Genomic DNA, 26,116 nt, shown 5'->3' with positions numbered 1-26,116 from the left:
CGTAATATAACACAACGTACTGATGACGATGTGTTTGTTTCAACAGCCAAGGGGACGCTCAGTGAAGACACCATAAGATTCTTTCTGCGGCAGATGGGTAAGTGTTCCTTGTTTCGTGTATTTCACTGGGTTAGTATTGGTTAACACTGACGTGCGATTATCCACACGTATTCATCCGATCATATATTTGTATTATAGTTGAACGGATATAGAGGTGTAAGAAAATGGTGTGCCATATTTCGTGGTGGCATTTTAAAAACATTAAAGGTATTGGAAATAATGAAGGAACAGTGTGTTGATCAATTCCTTAGTCTTTTTTTTTTTTTCATTGTTTCTTTTTGAAGGTATTCAAGTTAGTATATGTTTCCGTGCACTCTGTTTAGATAAAATGTGAAGGATCATGGAGGGCTGTAACGGGTGCTGCCTGAGAGCTGGCACGCACCAGGTTAGTAAATGATCCAGCTTTTCATGAGGCTTTGTTGCATAACCATTCATATCACTGGAATGGGTAAAGCTACGATTTAGGAATTACTTGCAGTTAAAATATGTGTATTGCCATAAGGGACGAGTGGATAATGTGAACCTCATGAAACAACTACTGCCCATTTCATTGGATTTGCGGGTGTTAGTTCGCCCTTTTTTTATATTTTCTCTCTTCCCATGTTTCTGAAATCAGACTCACTCCATTTTTAAGTTCAGGTTTCAAGATGATTATGATCCGGAATTCAGACCCTTTTTCAGATGGCCTGAGAACTAATTGTACACTGTAAGAAATTTCGAATCTGAGACCCAAGTCTTTACTGCGTGGTTCTAGTACGTAAAGTTTTCTAATGATTGTGTTCAGCCTGGGAAAGACGTCCTCGGGCGGAACGGGTTAGAGAAAGTACTACAGGTCGTTGTGCGTGAAGGACCTAGCGGCATATATCTGATTGTAGTAATAACCACATAATGTTAATAAGTATGTGAAATTCCATGTAGTATTCAATGGAGCAGTATGAATGGCGTGATAGGAATACGATGAGGCTGAAATGTGGAAGACCAGATAGTGATGTATGGACATGAAGGCCCTTATGAGTTCATGATAACCCTAGCATTGTCCTCTGAAATACATAAAACATCAGACGTACTGAACTATGTAACCCCTAAGTTCTTATTCTCTTCATCGTAGGAGGCTCCCAGGTACTTCTTTATTTTAAATTTTTTCCCCTGCGTGTAGTAGCCTACGTTAATATTCCCGGTATGTTACCCGTACTTTCTGTGTATGTAGTAAAAGCTGTGAATAGTATATAAGAGAATACTGTGGTGTAATATTCAACATAAAACAGTTAGAAAGGGGTGCTAGATGCCTTCCTAAGCTTCCACTATAGGCCCTTGCAAATTTGAAAGAAATCGTCAGATAAAATTAAGACGGTACATATACAAAAGGGGTTAATGGAGACTATGTTACCCATCCCTACGAGAGGTCCTTCTAAGATTAACACAGTCGTCAGGTAATAGAAGTAATGAAACAAAGAATTGGTGGCAGTGAGTATGTTAATCCTTGTGTGGTCAAGACGACTTCAATATTCTCTTTCAGGTAGCGTCAAATGATTTCATTCACCTGTGTCATGGAATCCTGAGTGTTAATGTTCTGCACTTCGAGATAACTGTTCCAATCCAACTAACGTCAGACGATTTTATTCAGCCAAGACTGAGACATATGAGCCTGAGAATGTTAATGCGTATGTGTGTTGCAGCTGAGTCGATGCGGGCCCTATATGGGAAGGGCATCGTGCACCGGGATCTCAAGCCACAGAACATCCTACTGGCACATGCCGGCAAGCCAAACCCACCGCCTCACCTCATCACGCTCAAAATCGGTGAGTTACACGCATCTCCTACAGGTTCGAATCCTGTCACCAAAAAATGCCCAAAATGGTTAGTACAAGACTGGATTCATCTCATGCATTCCAATGGCTTAACCTTATCACTTGTCACCTCATCAATCAGAAACGATGAATATATTTGTTTTTTCTCAGTTTTAGTTCCACTTGTAGTTCAGAGTTGGTCCTCTGGAATTTCTTGTAAGTTTATTTATGAGTCCAGTTATTTGATTTTCTGACAGTTTACTTTCACTAATAAAGCAGCAACGAAGAATCTCTTGTTACATGTGTTTCTTTTTATATCGTGGCTGTTTTTTTTTAAATTAAGTTTTGAAGTATTGTGTATATTGCATGTATTTTTATTGCTAAGAATGGTTTGTGGTGACGGTGAAAACCCTTTCTCTTCACTGACGTACTGATGATGGAAGAAGGCGTGGGAGAGAACGAAAGGCTGTATTCTTTTAAGGTGAAATTTTGAGGGTGTCGACAGCCATCCAGGTTTTGACGATTACTGTTGAATGCACTTTTCCTCTAGGCCTTTTATACCCACTGAATTTGATGCTGCCTTATTATTTGCAGCATCGTGTGTGTGTGTGTGTGTGTGTGTGTGTGTGTGTGTGTGTGTGTGTGTGTGTGTGTGTGTGTGTGTGTGTGTTTAAACACTATTCACTGTTGTTATTGCAGTTGTCAACCATGCTGGTGGCAGTGGTTAGCAGTGCAGGCATGTGGAATTGGCGATTTTTAAAAATAATTGATAATTGCAGGCAAATAGAAAACCTAATTAAGAAAAGTATCGCCATTTTTACTTATGGTGTGGTTTGTTTTGAAAAGTACCAAATAGGAGTATGTTTGCTTCCCATGAAACTTTTACAGTATGCAGTGAAACATGATACATTATCTGTTAATGATATACTTACCCTCCTTGACTACACACACACACACACACACACACACACACACACACACACACACACACACACACACACACACACACACACACACACACACACACACACACACACACACACACACACACACACACACACACACACACACACACACACACACACACACACACACACACACACACACACACACACACACGAGAAGGATATTTGAGAAACACTAAATACGAATTTCCAATCAGTTTTTACAGAAGAAAATAATTTTGAGAGGGATTATATGGAACATGCATGCCCACACATACTACCAGATATACAAATATGAGAAAAAGAAATACGGAAGGAGTTAAGTAAATCAGACAAAGGAAAAGCAAGTGGTTCTGATGAAATTTCATGTTGGGTGCTACATGAATGTGCAAAGGAGTTAAGTAAACCATTACCTTTAATTTTCAAGAAATCCTTGAGTCAAGGTAAACTACCTGATATTTGGAAAAAAGCAAACATTGTTCCCTTATTCAAGAAAGGAAATAGACAAAATCCACTCAACTACCGACCAGTATCACTAACCAGTGTTGTAAGTAAGGTATTAGAAAAGCTGATAAGAAAAGTTTAAGTAGATCATCTAGAACACAGTATGATAACAGAAAGACATTTTGGTTTCAGAAATGGAGAACCATGTGTTACTGATTTGTTGAGCTACTATGATAGAGTAACAGAAACATTACAGAACAGAGAAGGATGGGTGGACAGTATCTATTTAGATTTCAAGAAAGCATTTGACAGAGCGGTGGTAGGTGGTGGCGACCATCATCCACTCACTTGATGTAGTGCTGCCTACTTCTTCCTTCACCTTTATCACCTTTTTTTTTTTTTTTTTTTTTTTTTTTTACCATCATCCACTCACTTGTTGTTGTGCTGCTTGCTTCTGCCTTGACCATTAGCACTCTTTTTCTGTGTCTGCCCTCTTCTTTTCCTATTTCTCCCATCATTCCTGTCACATTTTATTACTCCTCTTTCCATTTCAGGTGGCTTTACATTGAGTGACAAGCCTAATGGTTTCCTGTAAGCCAGGAAATCATTTACAACGGTGGGTGGTAACCATATAACCAACCCACACGTGTTCCCTACCTGTCAGCAAGTGGGTTGGCAGAGGGTTAGTGCCTCTCCCCGTAAAGCAACTATTGTAACTCAAAGCCTATCGGCCACCCTTCACGGGATTATAGTGTTTGGCAATAAAATAAAAGTAAAAGTAAATTTGACAGTGTAACGCACCAAAGACTTTTATGGATACTGTACCATCAAGGAGGAATCCGAGGCAAACAGTATTGTTGGATGTAAGATTTTCTCAAACGAAGAGAAATGAGAACAGTACTAAGGGGAAATTACTCATCATGGAGGGAAGTGACTAGCGGAGTTCCACAGGGCTCAGTGGTGGCACCAATTATGTTTTTAGTGTATATAAATGATATAGACAGTAACATAGGAAATGAAAGCTATCTAAATATGTTTGCTGATGATGGAAAAATACAAAGGAGAATTACTGACTGACTCTTATAAAGAGCTACAAGAAGAATTAAATAAACTTCATGAATGGAGCAATACATGGCAAATGGAATTCAATGTGGACAAGTGTCATGTAATCAAGTTTGGTAAAAGTGGAAAAAGATCTGACTGGAATTATAAGTTGGGAAGGTAAAACCCTACACACATCAGAAAGAGAGAAGGACCTAGGTGTGATTATCAATAACAGACTATCTCCGGCTGACCACATCATTGAGAAGGTACTTAACATATATCCTATGCACTGCTTGCAAATATGAGAATAGCATTCACATACGTAAATGAAGACATGCTAAGAAAGATAACATCATTCATCAGACCAGCCCTGGAGTATGCGTCAGTAGTCTGGAGTCCTCATCTCAAAAAACACATACATAAGATTGAAAAAAGTTCAAAGGGCCGCTACATAATGGGTACCAAGCTTAAGGGATCCAAGCTACGAAGAATGACTTTACATACACTACAGGAGAGAAGGAAAAGAGGAAACATGATTATGCTATATAAATGCATATCAGGGAAGGAAAAAATAGACATAAATGATTACTTAACCTATGGGGAAGCATCAGCAAGAGGACACTGCAAACAACTGCATAAAAAGAGAGGCGATAAAGACGTAAGGAAATTTAGTTTCCCAAATAGGGCAATTGATCAATGGAAAGCACTACCGAATGCAATAGTGTGTGCCAAAACAGTTCATAAATTTAAGGATATGTACGATAAAAATGGTTTAAGACACGGGACAGTACGAGCTTGACTCACTCCTATAAAGATACAATTGGGTAAGAACAATTAGTTAAGAACACACACACACATCGTGAAGGGGGTGTAAATTTGTAATACTGCGTGATGTGTAGACTTGAGGCAATGCTTCTTCAGTATTTTGGTGGTGAATAGTGTGCCTTTTACTAACTACATTCACGTAGGTGTATCTACCGTACAAGATAGTGAAACATATGAAAAAGAGTGAATGCAAGAAAACAAAACGAAGAATAAAAAAGCAAGTAGGTCTCGTTCCTCTGGGAAGGCAAGATAAGAAAGTGTGGTTGCGGCGCGATAGGTCAAAGTTTCATTTGTGGAACGGTGCCTCTTCTCTCTCCCCACCTCCCCATCACTCCCTGTGGTTGGAGTTGGTGAAAGCCCCAGTGACCCAGTCTGCCTCTTTGTGATACCACATTTGACTAGGCTCGTGTGGCGGCATTCTTTATTCTGTCCACTTGGCCTTAAATTGCAATCTCATTATTATGTTTGTAGCAAGGGATTGATACTAGAATATGGTGTTAGCCAAGAAGAAGAGCTATGGAAAGGGTGCATAGCCATAGTACTGTATTATGTTATTCTGCCTTAGCACGTCGGGAAATGGGTCCCCAAAAGACGAAAATCTCCGCTCGGGAAAGTTGTTTTTAATTTCGTGGAATGATGCAGTGCAAAATATCAAGTTACTGACTAAACACGAAAACTAAGTAAATCATTTCTTTCATGAAACTGCCATGTATTATCAGTACAGTTAACTAGGAACAAATGTCGGCCGTGAACCTGTGTCGGCAGCATAGGCCTAACCGTCAGAGTAATTATCGAAATGGCCCAGGATATTCCCTCGTGAGTTTAGTAACAACAAATTAGATATTTAGTCGTGTAAGCTGCGTCAGACCCATTCACAACCGTCACATCCACTCAGTCTTTCTGGTATTATCCCGTTGCTTCAGGTCATTTTGCATCCATTCGTTTCACTTGAGGTCGTCAGGTCAGTAAATGTTTCGTCATGGCCATTGTGCTGTTTCAGATTCATTTGGCCCACTCAGTTGAATCAAGTCACAACCAGTTAAATCAACCTAGATCCATTTTAGTATTTTTATGTCCATTCCGTCGTGTTCGTACAATGGTGGTAAACTTTTCTCAACATGATAGTGATTATTATTATTATTGGGCATGATGATTGATAGTATGCACGGTTACGATGATGATGAAGATTACCAACACGTGATGGTGAATGCATGGAAGTGAAGGCTGAAGGTATAAGCGTGTATTGTAAAAGACGTGTGTGTGGAGACGGTGTTGGTATTGCGGTGTTGGGTTGGGCTGGTGCCGAGCTGTCTGCTGGGGCTGCCACCAATCAGGTTACCCAGCCCACCCCTCACCCCACCACCACCACCACTACCGCCTCCCGTGCTTCAGTTCCCTCCCCCCCCTCTCTCTCTCTGTCTCTCTCTGTATGTGTGTGTGTGTACGCTCTCTCTCTCTCTCTCTCTCTCTCTCTCTCTCTCTTTCTCTTTCTGTGTATGTGTGTGAGTGCGTTGCGTGCGTGTGTGTGTGTGTGTGTGTGTGTGTGTGTGTGTGTGTGTGTGTGTGTGTGTGTGATTGTGGGAAGTGGGATTAGGTTAAGATGATGATGAAGATGAAAAGTAGATACAGGTATTGGATCTGTTCATTCTATCAGAATGGCCAGGCACTCTTTTTTTTTTTTTTTTTTTTTTTTTTTTTTTTTTTTGTAAGTAGTACAGTAGAACGTTATGTTATTTTCATGTTGGAAGTGAGTTGTTATTATCGTAGCTACAGATGTATTTTGGAAATATTAGCCTACTGATTTCCATAACAACAGAGAGTATTTGCTGATGAATGTTCATTGTATGTTGTGCTTAGCAGCACTTTTCTGTGGACAATAACGTATTGATATTGAAATACTCTATTCAGACAAATTCTAATCATGATTTTACAGTTATGAGTATCTATATGTAGTCTGTTGGTATTAGTTGCTGTTTATTAATATTTTATTGTTGTCTGCAGCTGACTTTGGGTTTGCACGATTCTTGCAAGATGGTGTGATGGCAGCGACTCTGTGTGGGTCACCCATGTACATGGCCCCAGAAGTCATCATGTCTATCCAGTATGATGCCAAGGCTGACCTCTGGTCTCTAGGCACCATTGTGTTCCAATGTCTTGCTGGCAAGGCACCCTTTCAGGCACAGACTCCCCAAGCACTTAAGCAGTTCTATGAGAAGAATGCAAATTTAGCACCCAGGTAAGTGGTTCATGCCTTGATTCACATTATGTGCAATGTTCTAATTGCAATTGAGATACATGTGCCATCAGTAGAGCTGAAATACAAACATTTTGACAGTGAAATTTTGATTGTTTTTAGACATGTGATGTGTCTTAAATGATTAACTATTTTATTTGCCCAACTTCTGGATCTGTGCTTTGTGCAACAAATAGTAGGTCTCCTGACCTCCTCTTTTTCTTTTTTTTTTTTTCTTTTTTTTCTTCTTTTATACATGAACAAATAACTGCTGCTGTACTTCCCACATGGGTATAATTTTGGCATATACAGATACCAAATGAATGTTTTCATCATCATCATGATTATCTAATTCTGTGTTGCCTCATGAGGAGATGGGTATAATTTTGGCATATACAGATACCAGATGAGGAATGTTTTCATCATCATCATCATCATCTAATCCTGTGTTGCTCCATGAGGAGAGTAGGAGCCCGGGACTAGGCAAGTTGGTCCTGACATATAAGATGAGTGACCAACCTCACACATCCCTGAGTGGCATTATGTGAGCAGTAAACTCTAGCCATCTCTTGGATATAAACCTACACAGGTTCAATCCAGTTGGAGCACCTTAACTACCCCTTATACCAACAGGGGCCATAATTTGGTTATATGATTACCACCCAGCATAGTGAATGGTTCCTTGGTGTACAGGAAACCATTTTGCGTGTCACTCAGGGTGGAGTCACCCATAGACAGAGTGGAGAGGAAAGAATGAAGGAAAGAAAGACAGAAAAGGAAGGAAGGAAAGAAGGAGGGGAGAGGGGAAAGGGCAGTAACATGAGAGTAGCACTACATCGAGTGAGTGGATGGTGAGTGCCCCCCCTACCACAAAGTGCCCCCACCTACCATCTTTAAAAAAGAAAAAAAGAAACAGTAAAATATGCATTTTAAGTGTACTGTGGCTAATGACTGAGATCATTAGGTGGTAGTAGGCTGTGAGAATGTTTTACCCAGAAATCAGTGTAGAATAGATAAAACTGAACCAATTTCCTGCTGTCTGAATGCACGTACATAATGCAGACAGTGAAGATGTGCATGTGAGTATGTTTTAGAAAACATGAGTGAGAGACTGTGGAGGAATGGGGCAACCTGGCACTGTGAGGCAGCTTACCAGGTAGACACTATGGGGTCTGATAAAGTTAGAATGCTGACAACACCTCTCGTAGCCTCACCAGAGCTACCAGACAGCTTTGTGCTGAAACAAGAACCATGTGACCACTGAAACTAGAATACAAAATGTTCCAGCATAGGAGTATGTCACCTAGCAAGTGCCACTGAGCAACCATATGACATAAGAGTATGTCACCCTGCACAGAGGAATTAACAGTTATGTTTGTGAGCCACGTCTTTTTTAACTACTCCATATTTTTGTGCCTTGTTTTGTAAGTTAACGGTAACCTACTGATGTATAAGGTTAGAGAGGTGATGGTGATCATTTAGAGAGAAGGTGGGTCATAGTGTTATGTGTTGGTGAATAGTGAGGTGTGTGAATTGGCCTCTTCCTTTCAAGAAACCTGAGGGGGCAGGATAAAACTGTGGTTATTGAATGTTCATAATTAATGCTAAAGATGGGTACAGTGTCTTGTATGTCTCAGCTGCAGCAGAGTCACCTTCCTCTACTATTGAAGTTATTGCAAAGTGGTTGTGAGTTCTTTATTTCCATGCAGTATTAGATATGATGTTCTAGATGTAATAAATGTATTCAGTTTTAAGATGATGAGCTTAAACTTATCATCTCCTTTCAGAATACCTGCTGGAACATCAGCAGAGCTGGTGGACCTACTCAACGGACTGCTAAAGAGAAATGCCAAAGATAGAATGGACTTTGAGACTTTCTTTAATCATCCATTCATCCGAATGGGTGAAAGATCAACCCAGAAACCCAATATGACTTCTGGATCCTCCCCTGTGCCTATGCCTGCCACTGCTCCTACCCCAACCTCAGCCAAGGGGGTTGGGCGGGGAGGTGCCTACCCCAGCCAACCTCAGCCTGGACCCAGCCCCCCGCTTGGTTAGTCTTTACCACTGTCACTTTACCTTATCACATCAAATTAATCAACACAGTTACTGGATATTTTTTGCCAGATGCTTGAAGGATGAGTTCATCTAGGGTGGCTACAATAAAAATACCTTTTAGGTCTTTCTGTTAGAACTGTTATCATCATATTGTTTCATTCATTTCATTTGTAAAGGCTTCAACATACTCGCATGCATCAGTCTTGGTCACCTAATGGTGGCTGTCTACACTGCTTGATCTCTAGCAGCCTCTGTGTTATGTCCCTTATCCTTGAGGTCACACTGTATGACCTTGTCCCAGGCCTTTATCACTCTGCCTTTTGCAACTCTATCCTCAACATTCATACTTCTTACTCTCCACACCTAGTTGTCATCCTCCATCCTCTCATTCTACCCCTTCCCATTACATCATTAATACATTCAAGTCCGATCCTTCCACTCAGCTCTGTAATTTTCATTCCGTAATAACCCCAGGCCTGTCATTCTAGGATGCACTACACTTCCATCCGATCATTCTCATCTTCTTATTTTTGTTCCTTCAAATATCCTCCTCCTCTTCTGCCCAAGTCCCATTATCTATAGCATTTCACTCCTATCACATGCTACATTCAAGGGTCCCTTATCACAGAGGGTGAGGCAGCAACTCCCTAAACTTCCAACCATCTCTTACCCTCACTACTGAGCAGGCACAATGCCATCTTCTGTACTTATGACCCTCAAGTAACAGAACTCCTTCACACATTGAAGAGACTCTCTAGTGGGATTAATCTTTTCTCACCCCTGTTCTTCTGCTTGCCCTACTTTACATACCACAGACTCAGAATCAGCATTATTTTTTTTACCCTGTCGCGTATACCACTACATCTCTTATACACCCATATACCACAAGCACTGCACAAAATGGAGTGATTTCTCACACCCTTATGGCACCACCTGCCTTGGATATCATCATCATCATCGGGACCTCCTTTCTCACCCTAGGGCAGGGTGAGGAGCAGCAACATCCAGACAGCCTAAGTTTGCCCAATTCATTGGGTCACGCTTCCATTCACTCATCACTTAAGCCTACGGAATCCTGGTTCCATCAGATAGGCAAAAAAAAATTTCAACATGTTCCATAGCTTCACATATACCTGTCTGATAGAATGTCTGAACACTGTCACATTAAAAGGGGTGCCAAATCAATGGTCATACACTTCATAGTCAATCCAAATGCTGTCACTTTAAAATGGGGTGCCGAATCTCTGGTTATGTGCTTCTCCGCACGAAATTCATCCAGTCAGCTCAGTCTCTTGTCAGTCCCTTAGCCTCACCATCTTCCATACCTCTGTTCCTCACACAGTCATCCACCTTCTTCTCGCCCTACCTTGCCACCTTCCTCCTTCAGATTTGCCCAGATATTCCTTTTTCACCACTTTATTGTCATCCGTTCTCTCCGCATGACCAAACTATCTCAGGACACACTTTCAGTTCTGGTGTTCACAGACTTCCCTACTCGGCATCTTTCTTGAATCACATTATTCCGTATCCTATCCACTCTCTGTACTCCACATACATTCCTCAGCAGTCCCATCTCCATTGCTGTTACTCTTGACTTTTTGTTTTCGTGCCATCATAGTCTCACATCCGATGTCAAAGTTGGCACTAACATTCAGTCCTTCATGTAAGCCTTGTGCAACTGCAATGCACAAGCCTCTGTTTTTTATCAAGGCCTTCATAGCACCAGCTACTTTCCTTCCTTGTGTCACTCTGTTTTCCACCAGATATTATCACTTTTATTCTATCCACATTTGCTTTCAGACCTTTTTTCCTCATTCCATCTCTCCATCCCCTAAGTCTCTCTTCTGCTACTCTCTCCATCTCCATGATCAACACCAGGTCATCAGCCTACAACATCTCCCATGAGAGTTCTTCAGGCACCACAGTAAACCATAAGGACCTTACAACTGATGTGATGCACAACAACATTCACTTGAGTTTGATAGATATAAAAACAGACAAATTCCTCATATAGCTGTAAACAGTAAGCTGGTTCATTAGTCTGTCATTACACCCAGTGTCATGTCATATATTGTTTCAGTTATTGAGAAATAATAAGATTAATGCTTCCTTTAAAATAACAAGGTGACCCTTATACTGCAGTGCTTTATCGAAGTTTCTGACTATTAGTTTTATTTTTTTGGGGGGAATGTACCCCTTTTTTAAAATGTTGGTGGTTAGATCATCTGTTCCAGATAATATACTGTACCGGGTATATGAAATGCTTTATTGTGTATGGCACTGAATGTAGGGTGAATATTAAAATGTGAAATGTTTGTATATACATCTAGTTATCTGTTGTTCTGTTTTTCAGTGGCTTTAGTCTGTATCTCTTCATCTGTGCAATAGTATCCTTAGTAGGTGCTGAATTGTTTATGCCATCAAGAGTTTTTATGATGGTAGTGAAGCATGTGTAAGGGTTATTGGGCATCTAAGTGAATGGTTCACGATCGGATGTGGGCGTTTGACAAGGTTGTGTGATTTCCCAATAGTTGTTCAATATATATATGGATGGGTTGATGAGAGAAGTAAAAACATGAGTAATGGAAAGGGGGCTGGCATTGGCAATGAATGGTGATGGATGGAATATCTCAAATTTGTTGTATGCTGGCGATGCAGTACTACTTGCAAGTTCCGGACAAGAACTTGGTAGACTAGTGCAGAATTTTGCTGATGTCTGTGAGCGTCATGCCTTGAGAGTAAATGTAGAAAAGAGTAAAGTTATGGTTATTGAGAGAGAAGGTGACTCCCAGTGCGTTGTTACAGTGGATGGTGAGGACTGGAATTGATGAGAGAGTTCAAATACCTGGGTACAGTGATAGAAGAGAGAGGAAAATGTACAAAAGAAGTGGAAAGTAGAGTGGTACAAGGAAGAAAAGTAGCTGGTGCAATGAAGGCCTTAAGAAACATAAGCTTGATGAGGCTTACATGAAGGAGTGTTAGTGCCACCTTTAACATAGGGATGTGGGACTATGGTGTGGCATGAAAATGAAAAGTCAAGAATGAGAGCTGTGGACATGGGACTGTTGAGGAATGTATGTGGAGTACAGACAGTGGATAGGATACAGAATAATGTGATTCGTGAAAGATGTGGAGTGAGGAAGTCTGTGGACACCAGAATCAAAGAGAGTGTTCTGAGATGGTATGGTCATGTGGAGAGAATGGATAACAATATAGTGGTGAAATAGGTATATCTGTGTGTATTTGAAGGAGGGGGGAGGCGAGGTAGGCCAAGGAGAAGGTGGCGGGATGTGGTGGATAATTGTGTGAGGAAGAGAGGTTTCGAAGTCAGTGAGGCTAGGGAACTGACAAGAGATCGAGCTGGCTGGATGAATATTGTGAGGAGAAGCGCATGATCAGGGATTTGGTACCCTTTTTTAACGTGACAGCATCTGGATTGACTCTAGCGGATATGTTTATGTGAAGCTACAGAACATGGTGAATGTTTTTGGTGTATCAGATTGAGCCAGGATTCCAAGGGCCTGAATGGTGAGCAAATGGAAGTGTGGCCCATTGGATTGGGCAAATTTGGGCTGTCTGGACATTGCTATTCCTCACCTTGCCCTAAGGTGGGAAAGGAGGTTCTGATGATGATGACAATAAAACATTAGCAATTTAAGATTAAGAAAAATGTACAGCACATGCAGTTAACAGTAGGTTGTTTGTGGCTCATTAATTAAATGGTGGTAATTGGTGCATCCTTGTCTGTGTTATAAGATTAATATTATTTTCAATGCAATATGTCATTTTGATGGGAACTTATATGGTTACTTTAGGTTATACTTATCATTTCAGCTTTGGTTGAGAGCAGTAGAGTAAGATAACTTATATGGTTTTAGATTAGTTTAGGTCAATGAAAGATTCATAACAAAGCTGCATCAAGTTTTGATTTGGAGCATTTTGGTAACGCAATTTCAGACTGAAGTAGTATACTGATATCTCTCTTTCCCCAGGCCAGTTACCACCTTCCCCTGAGGAACTGAGGATGAGTGTAGAGCAGCACAGTGGGAGTGGCCTCCCTCCCTCCTCCCCTGTATTGCCCCCTAATCATTCCCGGCCAGCCCCAGTGCCACGGTCTATTCCTGTAACAGCACCGGAGGAGGCTGAGGACTTTGTCATGGTGCCTGCCCAGCTGCCGTCTGACCCTGAGCCTTCTAGGATGCCTCAAGGGTCAGTAAAGCTTCTCTCACCATCTGTTGCCAGTTTCAGAGCTTCAGAACACCTCGCACTCTTCCCTACCACAGCCATTTCATTGCTCTACCCTCAACTCATACCCCTGTCTCTCCTGTACCTCTCCACTCTATCCCTCCATCTCATCCTTGGGCTCCTCCTCCTCCTCCCCTTCTCCACCTCACTCACACATGCTCTCCTCATTAGTGTCTTGCTCTCCATCCTCTCCACATGCCAAACCACGTCAGTGTATTTCTCCTAATGCATTCTGTCACATCCACATCCACACCACAACGCTTCTTCACTTCCTCATTTGTCAGTCTGTCTTGCCGTGTAACTCCACATGCTCCTTTCAAATAATTCATTTCCACTTCTCTCACTCTTGACTTGTGTCCTTCCAACAAGGTCCAAGCTTCACTTCCCTACATAGGGGTTGGTATCACAATACCATCATGCAGCAACTTTTTTACTTCCATGCTCACTTCCCCATTTCTTATCTCTGCATTCAAAGAATGATCAACCTTTCTTCCCTGTTGAGCACTTTCAACCACTTCATCCTCCAAACTTCCATCCTTACTCATCACACCACCCAAGTACGTAAATGCACACACATTTTCCATTTCCTCATCATCCAGCCTCACTGTATATGCAGTAACTTAATTTCACTTGAAGACATAACTTAACTCTTCCTTATATTCGCCTTTAGATTCCATTTCTTACGTACTCTCCAAACTCATTCACCAAGCCTTGCAGTTCCCCTTTGCCTTCACTTAACAATACAGTATCATCTGCAAACAACGGAACAGAAAGCTTCCAAAAGTTGCCCTCCCTCATTAGGGCTGCTCAAACATCTATTGCCCTACCTTTTACATAGAATCTCTTTTATAACCTCATCCATGTACAGATTGAACAACCATGGAGAGATGACACATCCCTGTTTCAATCCAACATTCAGATAGAAAAATTCACTCAGCTCACCATCCACACACACTGCAGCCTTAGCACCCTCATACATACTCTTCACGGCTTTCAACAGCTTCCCATTTACTCCATATATTCATAATATTTACCACATTCCTTGTCTATCCTATCTATCTATTGCCAGACGCCTCAATCCCGTTTGGGGTGGCCACAAACAAATCGCCTCCAAGTCGCCCTGTCCCCCGCCATTTCACTGCCCTGCTCCCAACTCACACCCCCCTCTCTCATATACCTCTCCACCCCATCCCTCCATCTCATCCTCGGTCTCCCCCTCCCTCTTCCACCCTCCACCTCACTCACATACACTCTCTTCGTCAATCTTTCACCCTCCATCCTCTCCACATGGCCAAACCACCTCAGTGTGTTCCTCACAACGCTTCCTATCACATCCACATCCACACCACAACGCTCCTTTATATCCTCATTCGTCAGCCTGTCTCTCCACGTGACTCCACAGGCTCCTCTTAAATAACTCATTTCCACTGCTCTCACTCTTGACTTGTGTCCTTCCAACAATGTCCAAGCTTCACTTCCGTACGTTAGAGTTGGTATCACAATACTGTCATGTAGTAACTTTTTTACTTCCATGCTCACTTCCCTGTTTCTTATCACTGCTTTTAAGGAACCAGCAACCTTGTCTATCCACTCTGGCATATTCCATCCATCCACATCCAGTCCTACTTTGCCCCATGAGGAACGTAGGAGCCCGGGAGTAGTCAAGATGGTCCTGACATTTAAGATGAGAGTGACCAGCCTCACTCTTCCCTGAGTGGCATCACATGAGCGATAAACCCCAACCACCTCTTGGATATAAACCTTCACTGGCTCAATCTGATTGGAGCGCCTTTATTAGCCACTAAACCACCAGGTGCCATAATTTGGTTATGTGGTTACCACCCAGCGTGGTAAATGGTTTCCTGTTGTCCAGGAAACCATTTGACTTGTCACTCAGTGTAGAGTCACTCACAGGCAGAATGAAGAGGAAAGAATGAAGGAACGAAAGACAGAAGAGGGAGTGTAAAGTCACCCGTAGGCAGAAGGACGAGGAAAGAATGAAGGAAAGAAGGACAGAAGAGGATGGAAGGAAAGAAGGACGGAAGAGAGGAAAGGGCAGACACCTGAGAGCAGTGCTACATCACATGAGTGGATAGTGAGCGCCCCACCTACCATAATGCTCCAAATCCATGAAGGCCGCATACAACTTCTTTCCCTTCTCTTGAAACTTTCCACAAAAGACCTAAGAATGAATATCTGATTATCATAACCTCTCCCTTTCATGAAACCTTCTTGTTCTCCATCTGATCCCTCTGCTGTTTCTTTAACTCTGTCAGTGAGTGTCCTGTCATATACTTTTCCTATTACACAAGGAAGAAATTGCCTCTATGATTACCACACTTCTTTTTCCTCTTTCCCTTTGTACAGGGGAACAAATATACCTTACTTCCAATCCTCTGGGACTTTACCTTCCTCCCAGGCCAACCTGCACATCTTCCATATCCATTCTACTGCTACCTCTCCCCTGTACTACATAATTTCACCACACACTCCATCAATTCCTGGGGCTTTCCCCATTTTGATTTTCTTCATTGCTTCCATTACTTCCTTGCTACTGATCTCTTCCTCCCCTCTCACCACCCTCTTTCTCCCAGCAATTCCCCAGCCACTTATACTTGCATTACTTTCATCTTCCATGTTCCATAACCCCTTAAAACCGCAATTATTTCAGGCGGGTCCCCCCCCAGCCACAATTCGGGGGGGTTTTGGTGACTTTCACCAAGGACATATTGTGTTCTGGGTAAAGAGGAAGAATTTACACACATGACAATGCAATCCACACCCCTGGAGGCCTAATGGTTACCACACAATCGCGAGTCAAAGTTAAAAAAAGTTTGTAATAGTTACCCCTCAAAAACAATCTAAAATGTGAAAATTTTGATAACTACAGTACCTATTTTTCTTATTGAAACAGGTCATATCAAAGTGTTCTGTCACATCAGTCATGAAAACAGGTGCATGTAGGTGTGGGGAGTAGGCCTATAGGTATGGGGGTTGGAAAATAACCAACTTTTTGCGTGAAAAGAAAGCACTTCAGTGTGTTCTGTAACATCGTGGTGGCATGATACCTCTCGGGGGTCTGTAGGAGGTGGGAGGGTAGTGAGGGACAAGGAGGGAGGGATGAGGTGGGGTTCGGGGGGTACACAAGGCTAGCAGGGTGGGAGGAGGGGCGAAAGTGGGTGGGAGGGGACACAGATGGTGGTGGGAGGAGAGATACAGGTGCATGGAGGGGTGAGAGGGTGATGGAGGACAAGGAGGGAGTGGGGTAGAGGGTGGCACCATGGAGGTAGGAAAGACATGGAGTCGGCATGGCTCGCTAATCCCAGGGAGTGAGGTTAAGCCGTTGATCTGTCATCCAGAAGCCTTCAATATGGCGGATACCCAGGTGACAGCCTGACCTGACTATTCCCTGGGCCAGTTTACAGCAAGAGTACAGCTAGAAACACTGGTCTAAAAGCTGTTAAAAGGAGAAATACGAGTACCATGAATAAGTTAGTGCTGTTTAGTGGCATATAAATATGTAAGTAAAGAAACATCAGTGAATTGGTGGTAGCCTATATAAAGCTTGTAATGTCTCTAAACTGGTTTCTGTATCCTTTTAGTATGCAAAAAATATAAGTAAAATATTAGTAATTTACAAAATAAATCTACTGCATCAGTAAGCGCAGTCAATAAACAATACCATCATTATGGGCAAGGAGTGTCCTGGAGGTAGTAGCAAAGGTGGCAGGCATGGCCAGTCACCTGGGTATCTGTCATATTGAAGGCATTTGGATGACAGATCATCGGCTTTACAGTCAGGTCATGAGGTCGTCTCCACCTCTTTCCTACCTCCATGGGTGGCATGGAGGCAGCCCAGAGGGGGGGTGCCCCCCCACTGCCCGGATTGGTCTGATCCTCCCCTCACGCCATCTTGGGTGATTCTCATTGGCCTGAAGCCGTGTACGTCATAATCAGGGCGGAGGAAGTGCTCTGCAGTTTTTTACAGGCCCCACTCAATTGATGCGATTAGGCACTTTGGCATAAAACTCTCATCGCATCAGTTGATGTGATCAGGCTTTAAAGGGGTTAAAGGCTTTTCTCCATCTGCTCTCTTCTCCCTTCTCCACTATCAGTCTTCCATTTTCATCTTTCACACCCTATCACCCTGTCTGACTACCTCCTTCTAGAACATTTTCTTACACTCCTTCAACTTTGCACCCAAATTCTTTCCAAATTCCTCATCCGCTCGCTTCTTGCTCTCTCACTAATCTTTTCACCTCTTTCTTCCTCTCAACATTTAACTCTTTCTTCTGTCTCACACCTTCCTCCATGCCTCTGCTTCCCATCTACCCACTATGTGCTTTCTTCTTTTGCACCACAGCTTGTCTGACCTCATAATTCAACCATGCTGTTCCTTGCATCCCCTTTTGTCTGCTCATCACCCCACACGGCACCCCACTTGCTGCACAGATTTCCTCTGTGAATATCTTGCACACACTTTCCACCTCCCTCATATGCTCCAAATTATATTTACCCAATTGCTCCTCCACTTATTTCTTATTTTCTGCCTTTTTTTTCCATCCTCTGGCAACCATTCTACCCCCTTCTGTGGACTACTTCCTTCTGTCCTTCCCTCTTGTTCATCCATTGCATTTGTACCATGACTTTCACCACCACCAATGGTTGGTCAGAAAGTCTACTCTTCCAACCTCTGTATGCACTTGTGTCCACTACATACCATCTCATTCTCATCCACACACACATAATCAGTCATTGCCTTCCATTCATTCAGTTTACTACTCATCCTTATAATCATTACCAAGTATACCTATAGATCATTTTGTGCCTAAAGAGGGTATTGGTTATCATCAGCCCCTTCCCCGCACAATTGTACCCTAGAGCACTGCCATTCTCGTCCACTTCTGCAGGCACACACCACTCACCAACTACTCAGTCCATCTTCACATTCCCTACTTTTCCATTCATATCTCCAATCACAAACACCCTCTCATACTTTTCCATGCACGCTTCCACATTCGCCCAGAAATTGTGTTTCACTCCGCTTGCACAATCTTGCAGTGGCGCGTACACACACCCAGTTGCCTACGTTTGTATTCCTAATTTCAATCTTGCCCACACAATCCTTGAACCAACTGATCCATACTCTCTTATATTCTCCTTCCATCTCTTGCACACAACAATATACTGTATACACTCTTTTTTTCCCCTCTCATTCTCACCTACTCCTGCGCATATACGGTGCCCATTCATACTTCCACCATCTTACACTCTCGCTTGTCCATTTAGTCTGTCAATCCACATATGTTCGCTTTTGCACCCTCAAGCACCTGGACAGTCTCTCTCACTTTCACCTGATCATTCGCATCCTTTATATTCCACGATGCAATCTGTACCATGTCCTTTGCCGGGTCGCAGCCATCATTTGTTAGTCTGACCTGATCCAAGGCTTTTTGTTTGTATTTTTAGTTATTTGTTTTCCAGGGAGGGGCACAAACCCTCCGCCAACCCACTTGTTGACATGTAAGGAGCAGGCTGGTTATGAGGTTACCACCCGATGTATTAAGTGATTTCCATCTTTACAGGATATCATTTAGCGTGTCACTCAATGTAGAGTTCATCATCACTGAAATAAGGTATCACTGCACTGAGTGAGTGGATGATGAGCACCCCCACTGACCACATAATATACATGATTGTCTTATATCTTGTAGAACACAGCTTGACTATGCATAGTAGGAGTGCCTCTCTGTGTCAGGTGTGTGTGAGCTGGTTGCTGCAGCACATTTATTTGTATCCTGTTAGATGTTGCATGATTTTGATGAAACAAACTGTTCCATGTAATCTGTCACATGATAACAACTTCTTCCTGTAATAGTCACTAAAAGCAGGGGTTGTCTGTAGAAGGTGATAATAATTTTAATGTACTGTACAATGCACATAGAGTAATGGCATTAGGTTCTAGACTATCACTTATGTGGCACCATTTTGGGTCCACCTTTCTAATTAAACATTGCTTGGAGAAAGTAAACCTGTTTTTACTAAACACAACAGTAAGCTATTGTATTTATCATGGGTAATATGTCAGTAGAGGGATTCAGGTTTTCTGGTTTCCTTAGAGTTTCTGAGAATCATTTTCTGTCATAAAAGTACTCGTGGAGTGAGAAATGATGAAGTGCGAAGGAGAACTGCAGTTATGCAGGAGATGGCTGATTAAGTTGAGCAGAGAATGTTGCGATGGTTTGGGCATGTGGAGAGAATGGATGAGGAGCGATTGATGAAAAAGATAACTGGATCAGATGTGAGAGATGTGAGGCTGAAAGGAAGACCACGAATAGGATGGATGGACAGTGTGAAGAGAGCATTAGATGCAAGAGGGAAGTCTGTACAATCAGGAAGAGTGGCTGTGTGTGATAGGAATGATTGGAGAGAAACTGTGAATGAATACTGAAAATGTGATGTGATCCTGAGGGGATATTCTCTCACATTTGGTCTAATCAGCTGATCAGGTCAGTTGCAGGTAAGGGGATAAGTCCATTATGATGTGGCAGGGGTAAACCACCTCTGCTGTCAGGCCCTGGTGCAGATGTCACTGATTGCACTGCCAGTTGACCCTCGTGCAGTGAGGATCTGTCCTGTCTCCCATTGGGGCTGAGATACAAATAAATGTGTGTGTGTGTGTGTGTGTGTGTGTGTGTGTGTGTGTGTGTGTGTGTGTGTGTGTGTGTGTGTGTGTGCGTGTGTGTGTGTGTGTGTGTGTGTGTGTGTGTGTGTGTGTGTGTGTGTGTGTGTGTGTGTGTGTGTGTGTGTGTGTGTGTGTGTGTGTGTGTGTGTGTGTGTGTGTGTGTGTGTGTGTGTGTGTGTGTGTGTGTGTGTGTGTGTGTGTGTGTGTGTGTGTGTGTGTGTGTGTGTGTGTGTGTGTGTGTGTGTGTGTGTGTGTGTGTGTGTGTGTGTGTGTGTGTGTGTGTGTGTGTGTGTGTGTGTGTGTGTGTGTGTGTGTGTGTGTGTGTGTGTGTGTGTGTGTGTGTGTGTGTGTGTGTGTGTGTGTGTGTGTGTGTGTGTGTGTGTGTGTGTGTGTGTGTGTGTGTGTGTGTGTGTGTGTGTGTGTGTGTGTGTGTGTGTGTGTGTGTGTGTGTGTGTGTGTGTGTGTGTGTGTGTGTGTGTGTGTGTGTGTGTGTGTGTGTGTGTGTGTGTGTGTGTGTGTGTGTGTGTGTGTGTGTGTGTGTGTGTGTGTGTGTGTGTGTGTGTGTGTGTGTGTGTGTGTGTGTGTGTGTGTGTGTGAGAGAGAGAGAGAGTAAATTGGGAGTGTGTTGTCCTGTCTCGGCTATCCCCCTTTCTGTGGGGGAGACAGCCTAGGTATATAGATGGATTGATAAAATTGGCACTTGGTGGTCTGTTGTTTTATGGCATTGTAGTTGAATGTGGTTCATAAGGGTTTAAATCCAAGGAGTGGTTGGGGTTTATTGATCATATAGTACCAGTGAGGGGCTAGTGACTGATCAGTCTCTGTAAATGTCTGAGCTGAGTAGCCTTGCCCCATCCCCTTACTCACTTGATTGGGCAGTGCAGGAGGAAACAGTAGCAGTAAAGGTGTATTTCCATCACCATGTATTCAGTTAACATACCTGTATACTGTTGATGAAAGACAAAGAGATACTATTTATTTAGAACAAAAGTTGTTTGATAGGTTTGGATAATTAGGAAATTGTGGACAATGTATAACTTAGAGTTGGGGATGACATTACTGGACTTGACTAGAAATTTTTTTTATTCATAAACACCTAGTAAAGGAGATGGTATTATAAACCCAGTGACACAGCAAAATGATACAGTTAGTACAAGATGTGCTAGCATCTCTTGGAGTGGCATGGTTGGTCATTCACAGCCTACAAATTTTCCAATGGAAGATGCATCACTGTGGTGAAGCTCCAAATAATGCATCACTTTAGCTCCTGAAGGAGCTTCACATGCAAGATAAATCTCAAGGAAACCCCCATATGGTGCTTTGCTGCAGCTTCCTAAGATTTTCACATGTAAGATGAATCTCTAGAAAACCCTCATGTGCTGCTTCACTTTAGGGAAGTCCCATATGATTCTGCATCCCTTTAGTGCTCTGTATATGTTAAGTATCATTTCCAGCACCATTTTTGTTGGACATATTAATGTATATAATTTTTCACCTTATACTTTTCATTAATGTACTGGATATGACATTTACTGTATTCTGACACAGGTGGGGAGGGCGTGTGTTGAACAAGCCGGGAGGAGGCATGATGTATCAGAAAAATCCACCACAGTACAGCCCTCTCACACCTCAGCTAGCAGCCTCACCCCGCCCCTCTCACCTTCCAGTTCAAGGTATAGTTCTGCACTTGTGCATTTTTGTAATTCATAATGATTACAATATATCTGCACTTACACAAAGTTTTGAAAGTGGCCTCATTCATCATTTAAACATAATTAAGCCTGCTGTTCCAAATTATCAAATTTTCAGTGTCAGTTATCATCTGGAATGGCTGCATTCTCCCACAGGATATTTTATTTTGGCTAATCAGGTATGGAATGCATGTTCCCACTGCCAAGAAAAACATCATGTTAAATCAGGAAACTTAAAAACACAGTCATTTATCATTTATAGCATCATACCCAGATCAGTGCAGTTGACCAATGGATAACAGCTAAGTGCCTCACTGGGGAAAGAATTGTATTTCATTTCTGACATCTGTATTTTGAAGTTCAAAAGTTTGGGAGCTTCATTAATGGCGTTTATGATTGGCATAGACTGAAGTTTGCAAGCACAGTGCTTTATTGAGGTCTGTTCATTAATAACAGCAATATTGATATTGTCGTGGAGAGTAGGTGATCACTTTGTACCATTGATAGTAGTTTATCCTGCCAAATTTGAATGAAATCATGTAGGGCTAGGATTTTTTGTGTTCGTGAAAATCATCATCATCGCAACACTAACTTATTTAAGAGATAAGGTTAAGTAGGGTTCAGAAGGAAAGAAAAAAAAAAAGCACAAAAGTAAGAACCAGCTTGACAAGGGAAGCGAGCTATAGTCATGAACACATCAGTCGTGCCTTTGAAATCTCGGCTTTCTCTTGTATGCAAGACCATGTGCACAAATTGTTTTGTATTTTTGCTTTTTAGCTGCACTATTGTGAGTCCATATTTGTTGAACCTTTGCAAGTGGAGTTCTCATTGTTTTGGTATACCAGTGTAATGGCCCAAATGGCCAGCATTTCTGTTGCAAGTAATTTGTACAGGGAACCCCTTGGAGCTGAATATCCTTTATCCTAATTTTCACTAATCCAACCACCATTTTCGCACCAAACCTCTGTAGTGATGCTTTGGGTGTTTGCCCTTTTCTGTCCTCCGTCCTTCCTCTTCTGTCTTTATTTTCTTCATTCTTTCCTATTCCTTCTGCCTTCAGATGACTTTACACTCCTTCTTCTGTCTTTCTTTCCTTCATTCTTTCCTCTTCCTTCTGCCTGTGGATGTCTCTGCACTGAGTGACAAGCCTAATGGTTTCTTGTACACCAGGAAACCATTTACTACGCTGGGTGGTAACCATATAACCAAATTATGGCACTTGGTGGTTTGGTGTGTAATTAAAACTCTCCAATCAGATTGAGCCTATGTAGGTTTATATCCGAGGGGTGGTTGGGGTTTATTGCTCATGTTATGCCACTCAGGGATGAGTGAGGCTGGTCACTCTCATCTTAAGTGTCAGGACCAACTTTCTAGCCCCTGGCTCCTACGCTTCTCGTGGGATGACATAGGATTAGATGATGAATGGATGGAAATACAGTATTCCCATTTACTTAAATTCTCAATCCAAATATTATTTTTTTTAACAGTATGAAGCCTTAGACACAAGGAAATGTGTAGGCAGCCCCCATAGAGTGTGTATTTTTATTTTTTATTTATTTATTTTTTTACCAGCACCTTTTAACTCGATCATTATTTCCACATATCTGTAAGTAACTGTTTGTGGTCTCTTGGTCCCTTGACAGTTTCATATAACCCATGTGTTGTTGAGTGTTATCCAAATTCTGTTGCAGGTGTTGCACTGCTGTAAGTAATGAGTATGAAATGACTGAATGTGTGTCACTGCTGTAAGTAATGAGTATAAAATGACTGGACGTGTATTTGAGGAAGGGTGACTAAAGCCACACAAGAGTAACCCTGTGTGGCCACTTGACATGACTCCATAGCACCTCTTTATCTGAAAAATCACATCAAAAAATAACTTTCCTTGACAGAACTCCTTCAGATACAGGAGTTCCCTGTACCTCGTATGACACAAGGGGACAGTGAGGCTGAAGTTGTGATTTCCATTCCTCTCTGATTCATTTTGTCAGAGATCAAAGAACATTGTGCTAGATCTTGTTACCATATAATTTACTGCACTGTATATGGGAAATATAAAGATGATGATAAGCAAAGTATTATTTGACCTGCAGGTGAACAGATACTGAAACTAGAATATCACAGGACTATTTTGTGGCAGGAGATAGTGTTGTATTGGGTGTTACAGTATATCCATTTTTGTAAGAATTGATACTGTGTATGTGTGGTTGTGTGTAATAATTGGGTGTTATGTATTGCAGGGAGTGTGAGTACACACAGTAGCAGCAGCAGTGAGTCATGTCGGTCAGGGGAACCAGTGCCAGTACCCTCCCAGCGTGCCACCTTCAGTCAGTTGGCTTCCTCTGCCTCACCTGACTCGCCCCGCCAGCCCAACCCTCCCACCACACGCCCCTCCCCGCCCACACCACGCTCACAGCCTATCACCATGAGAAGAATATCAGATCACCGCACCCCAGACCTCGCTTCTCTCTCACCACCTGCTGTTAGTGACGTTGTCTTAATATTTCCAATAAGCTTGCTCCCTCCAGATTATCTCTTCATGTCTTCTCTGCATTTTTCTTCATTTTTTGTTCCTCCCTCCATGCCTTTTCCTACCTCATCTTTACACTTTCTTTCTGCTTCTGTCTCATTCCATCTGTCCTTGCCTATCTCTGTGCCTCTGTTCTCATCTGCCTCCCTCTCTCCAGTCTCCTCTACACTGTCCTCCAATTGATCCTTCTGCATACTCATTCTTTTCAATTTTGGGCAGTCACAGCCTTATAGTTTTAACCTTTCCTAGCACTCCAGCAGAGCTTTTGGACCCCCCCCCCCTCTCCCAAACAAAAAGTGGCTATGGCACCATGGAGCTGCTGATTGGGAGTTCCTTGGCAATATTTCTTTGATTTCCCCCAGAATGATTATTATTGCATCCTTGACCATGAATCATCAGGGTGTGTTCCATGCATTACGGAGGTTATTTTCTCACACAAAGAAGCATACATTCCTTTCCTGTGTCCTCTGACTAATGGGGAGGGGGGAGGACATGGTTTAATCATTAATCATGTTGCACTGATGCTCTCCACAACCAGGAGGCCTACAGAAGGTGCTGGTTCAGTGTAATCTAAAAAATTCAAACATCTAAAGTTTGGAAACATCTAAAGTACAGTTAAATAAATTTTAAAAGAATTTTTACTTTCATCTTAAATGTCGGGACCAACTGCCTAACCCCTGGCTCCTACACTTCTCATGGGACAATGTAGGATTGGATGATGGATGGATGGATGGATGAGAAATCTCTCAAAACACCAGATGTGAACTTGTTAAAAAAATAATAATTTTTAGAGGTTGAAATATTATGATGATGTTATTTCTTATTTATCAGATTAGCATGAGCTCAAGAAGGTGACACTGTTCTTTCCAATCAGACAATGAGGTATTCAAATATGTATGTGTACCAGGATTGATGATGCATGCACAGCTGAAATGTAGCTTAAGGAGTTTAAGGTGGCAAGAAAGGGTTGTGATCAGTAGCAGTAGTAGTAGTAGTTTCCCTAGGCAGTCTGGCCGAACAGCCCCGAGTCCCTTAGGAAGGCCATGGCTGAGACCGGGCTTTCCCACAGAACTCTCAAAGAGTGTATGTTGTGTTGTTGGCGTAGGTGATTGTGTGCAATCCAGTCTTCCATAATGTGCTTAATAGTATGGGGTGCTGTGTTACATCCTGGATAGGCATCAGTGATGGAGTCATCCAGTCTCTTCTGGTAGCTTAAGAGGGCTGGATGGTGCCCACATCTCAGCCTGGCCAGGTGGACCCTGTCCTCACGAGGGAGATAGGATTCAGAAGGGTGGATGTCAGGAGGCTGTGCATGCAGCTGTGTGTTGTCTTTTAAGTGACTGAATGGAGCAGTGAGTGATTTGAGTGTGGATGTGCTTCTGGAAGCTGGTCTGAAGTGGGTGAGGGGGGAGAGATGGCAGTATTTGTGTATGATATCATGTGCATGGTGTTGTTTTGATGTTGCTTGGTGTGGGTGGATGTCTGTCTATCTACCTATATATAGCCCAGCGCTCTAATCCCGCAAAGGGTGGCAGCAGACAAAACGCCTCCAAGTCGCTCTGTCACCCAC

The 26,116-nt window shown here is 42.4% G+C and overlaps 1 protein-coding gene across 1 annotated transcript in view; it reads left to right on the top strand.

Moving 5' to 3' along the window:
- Atg1 (serine/threonine-protein kinase unc-51-like protein Atg1) overlaps window positions 1-26,116 on the top strand; it is a 180,701-nt gene that overhangs the window by 130,156 nt on the left and 24,429 nt on the right. Inside the window, exons 6-12 of the mRNA XM_080276333.1 lie at window positions 47-97; window positions 1,737-1,859; window positions 7,106-7,340; window positions 9,125-9,390; window positions 13,388-13,604; window positions 21,874-21,998; window positions 24,257-24,498. Of these exons, the coding sequence (XP_080132459.1) occupies window positions 47-97; window positions 1,737-1,859; window positions 7,106-7,340; window positions 9,125-9,390; window positions 13,388-13,604; window positions 21,874-21,998; window positions 24,257-24,498 (1,259 nt within the window). The remainder of the gene's footprint in view (window positions 1-46; window positions 98-1,736; window positions 1,860-7,105; window positions 7,341-9,124; window positions 9,391-13,387; window positions 13,605-21,873; window positions 21,999-24,256; window positions 24,499-26,116) is intronic.

Source organism: Coenobita brevimanus, chromosome 65 (assembly GCF_032717465.1).
Source record: "Coenobita brevimanus isolate Jiangsu-jjx chromosome 65, ASM3271746v2, whole genome shotgun sequence".
Taxonomy (NCBI): Eukaryota; Metazoa; Arthropoda; class Malacostraca; order Decapoda; family Coenobitidae; genus Coenobita; species Coenobita brevimanus.
This window is presented reverse-complemented; position numbering and strand designations above follow the sequence as displayed.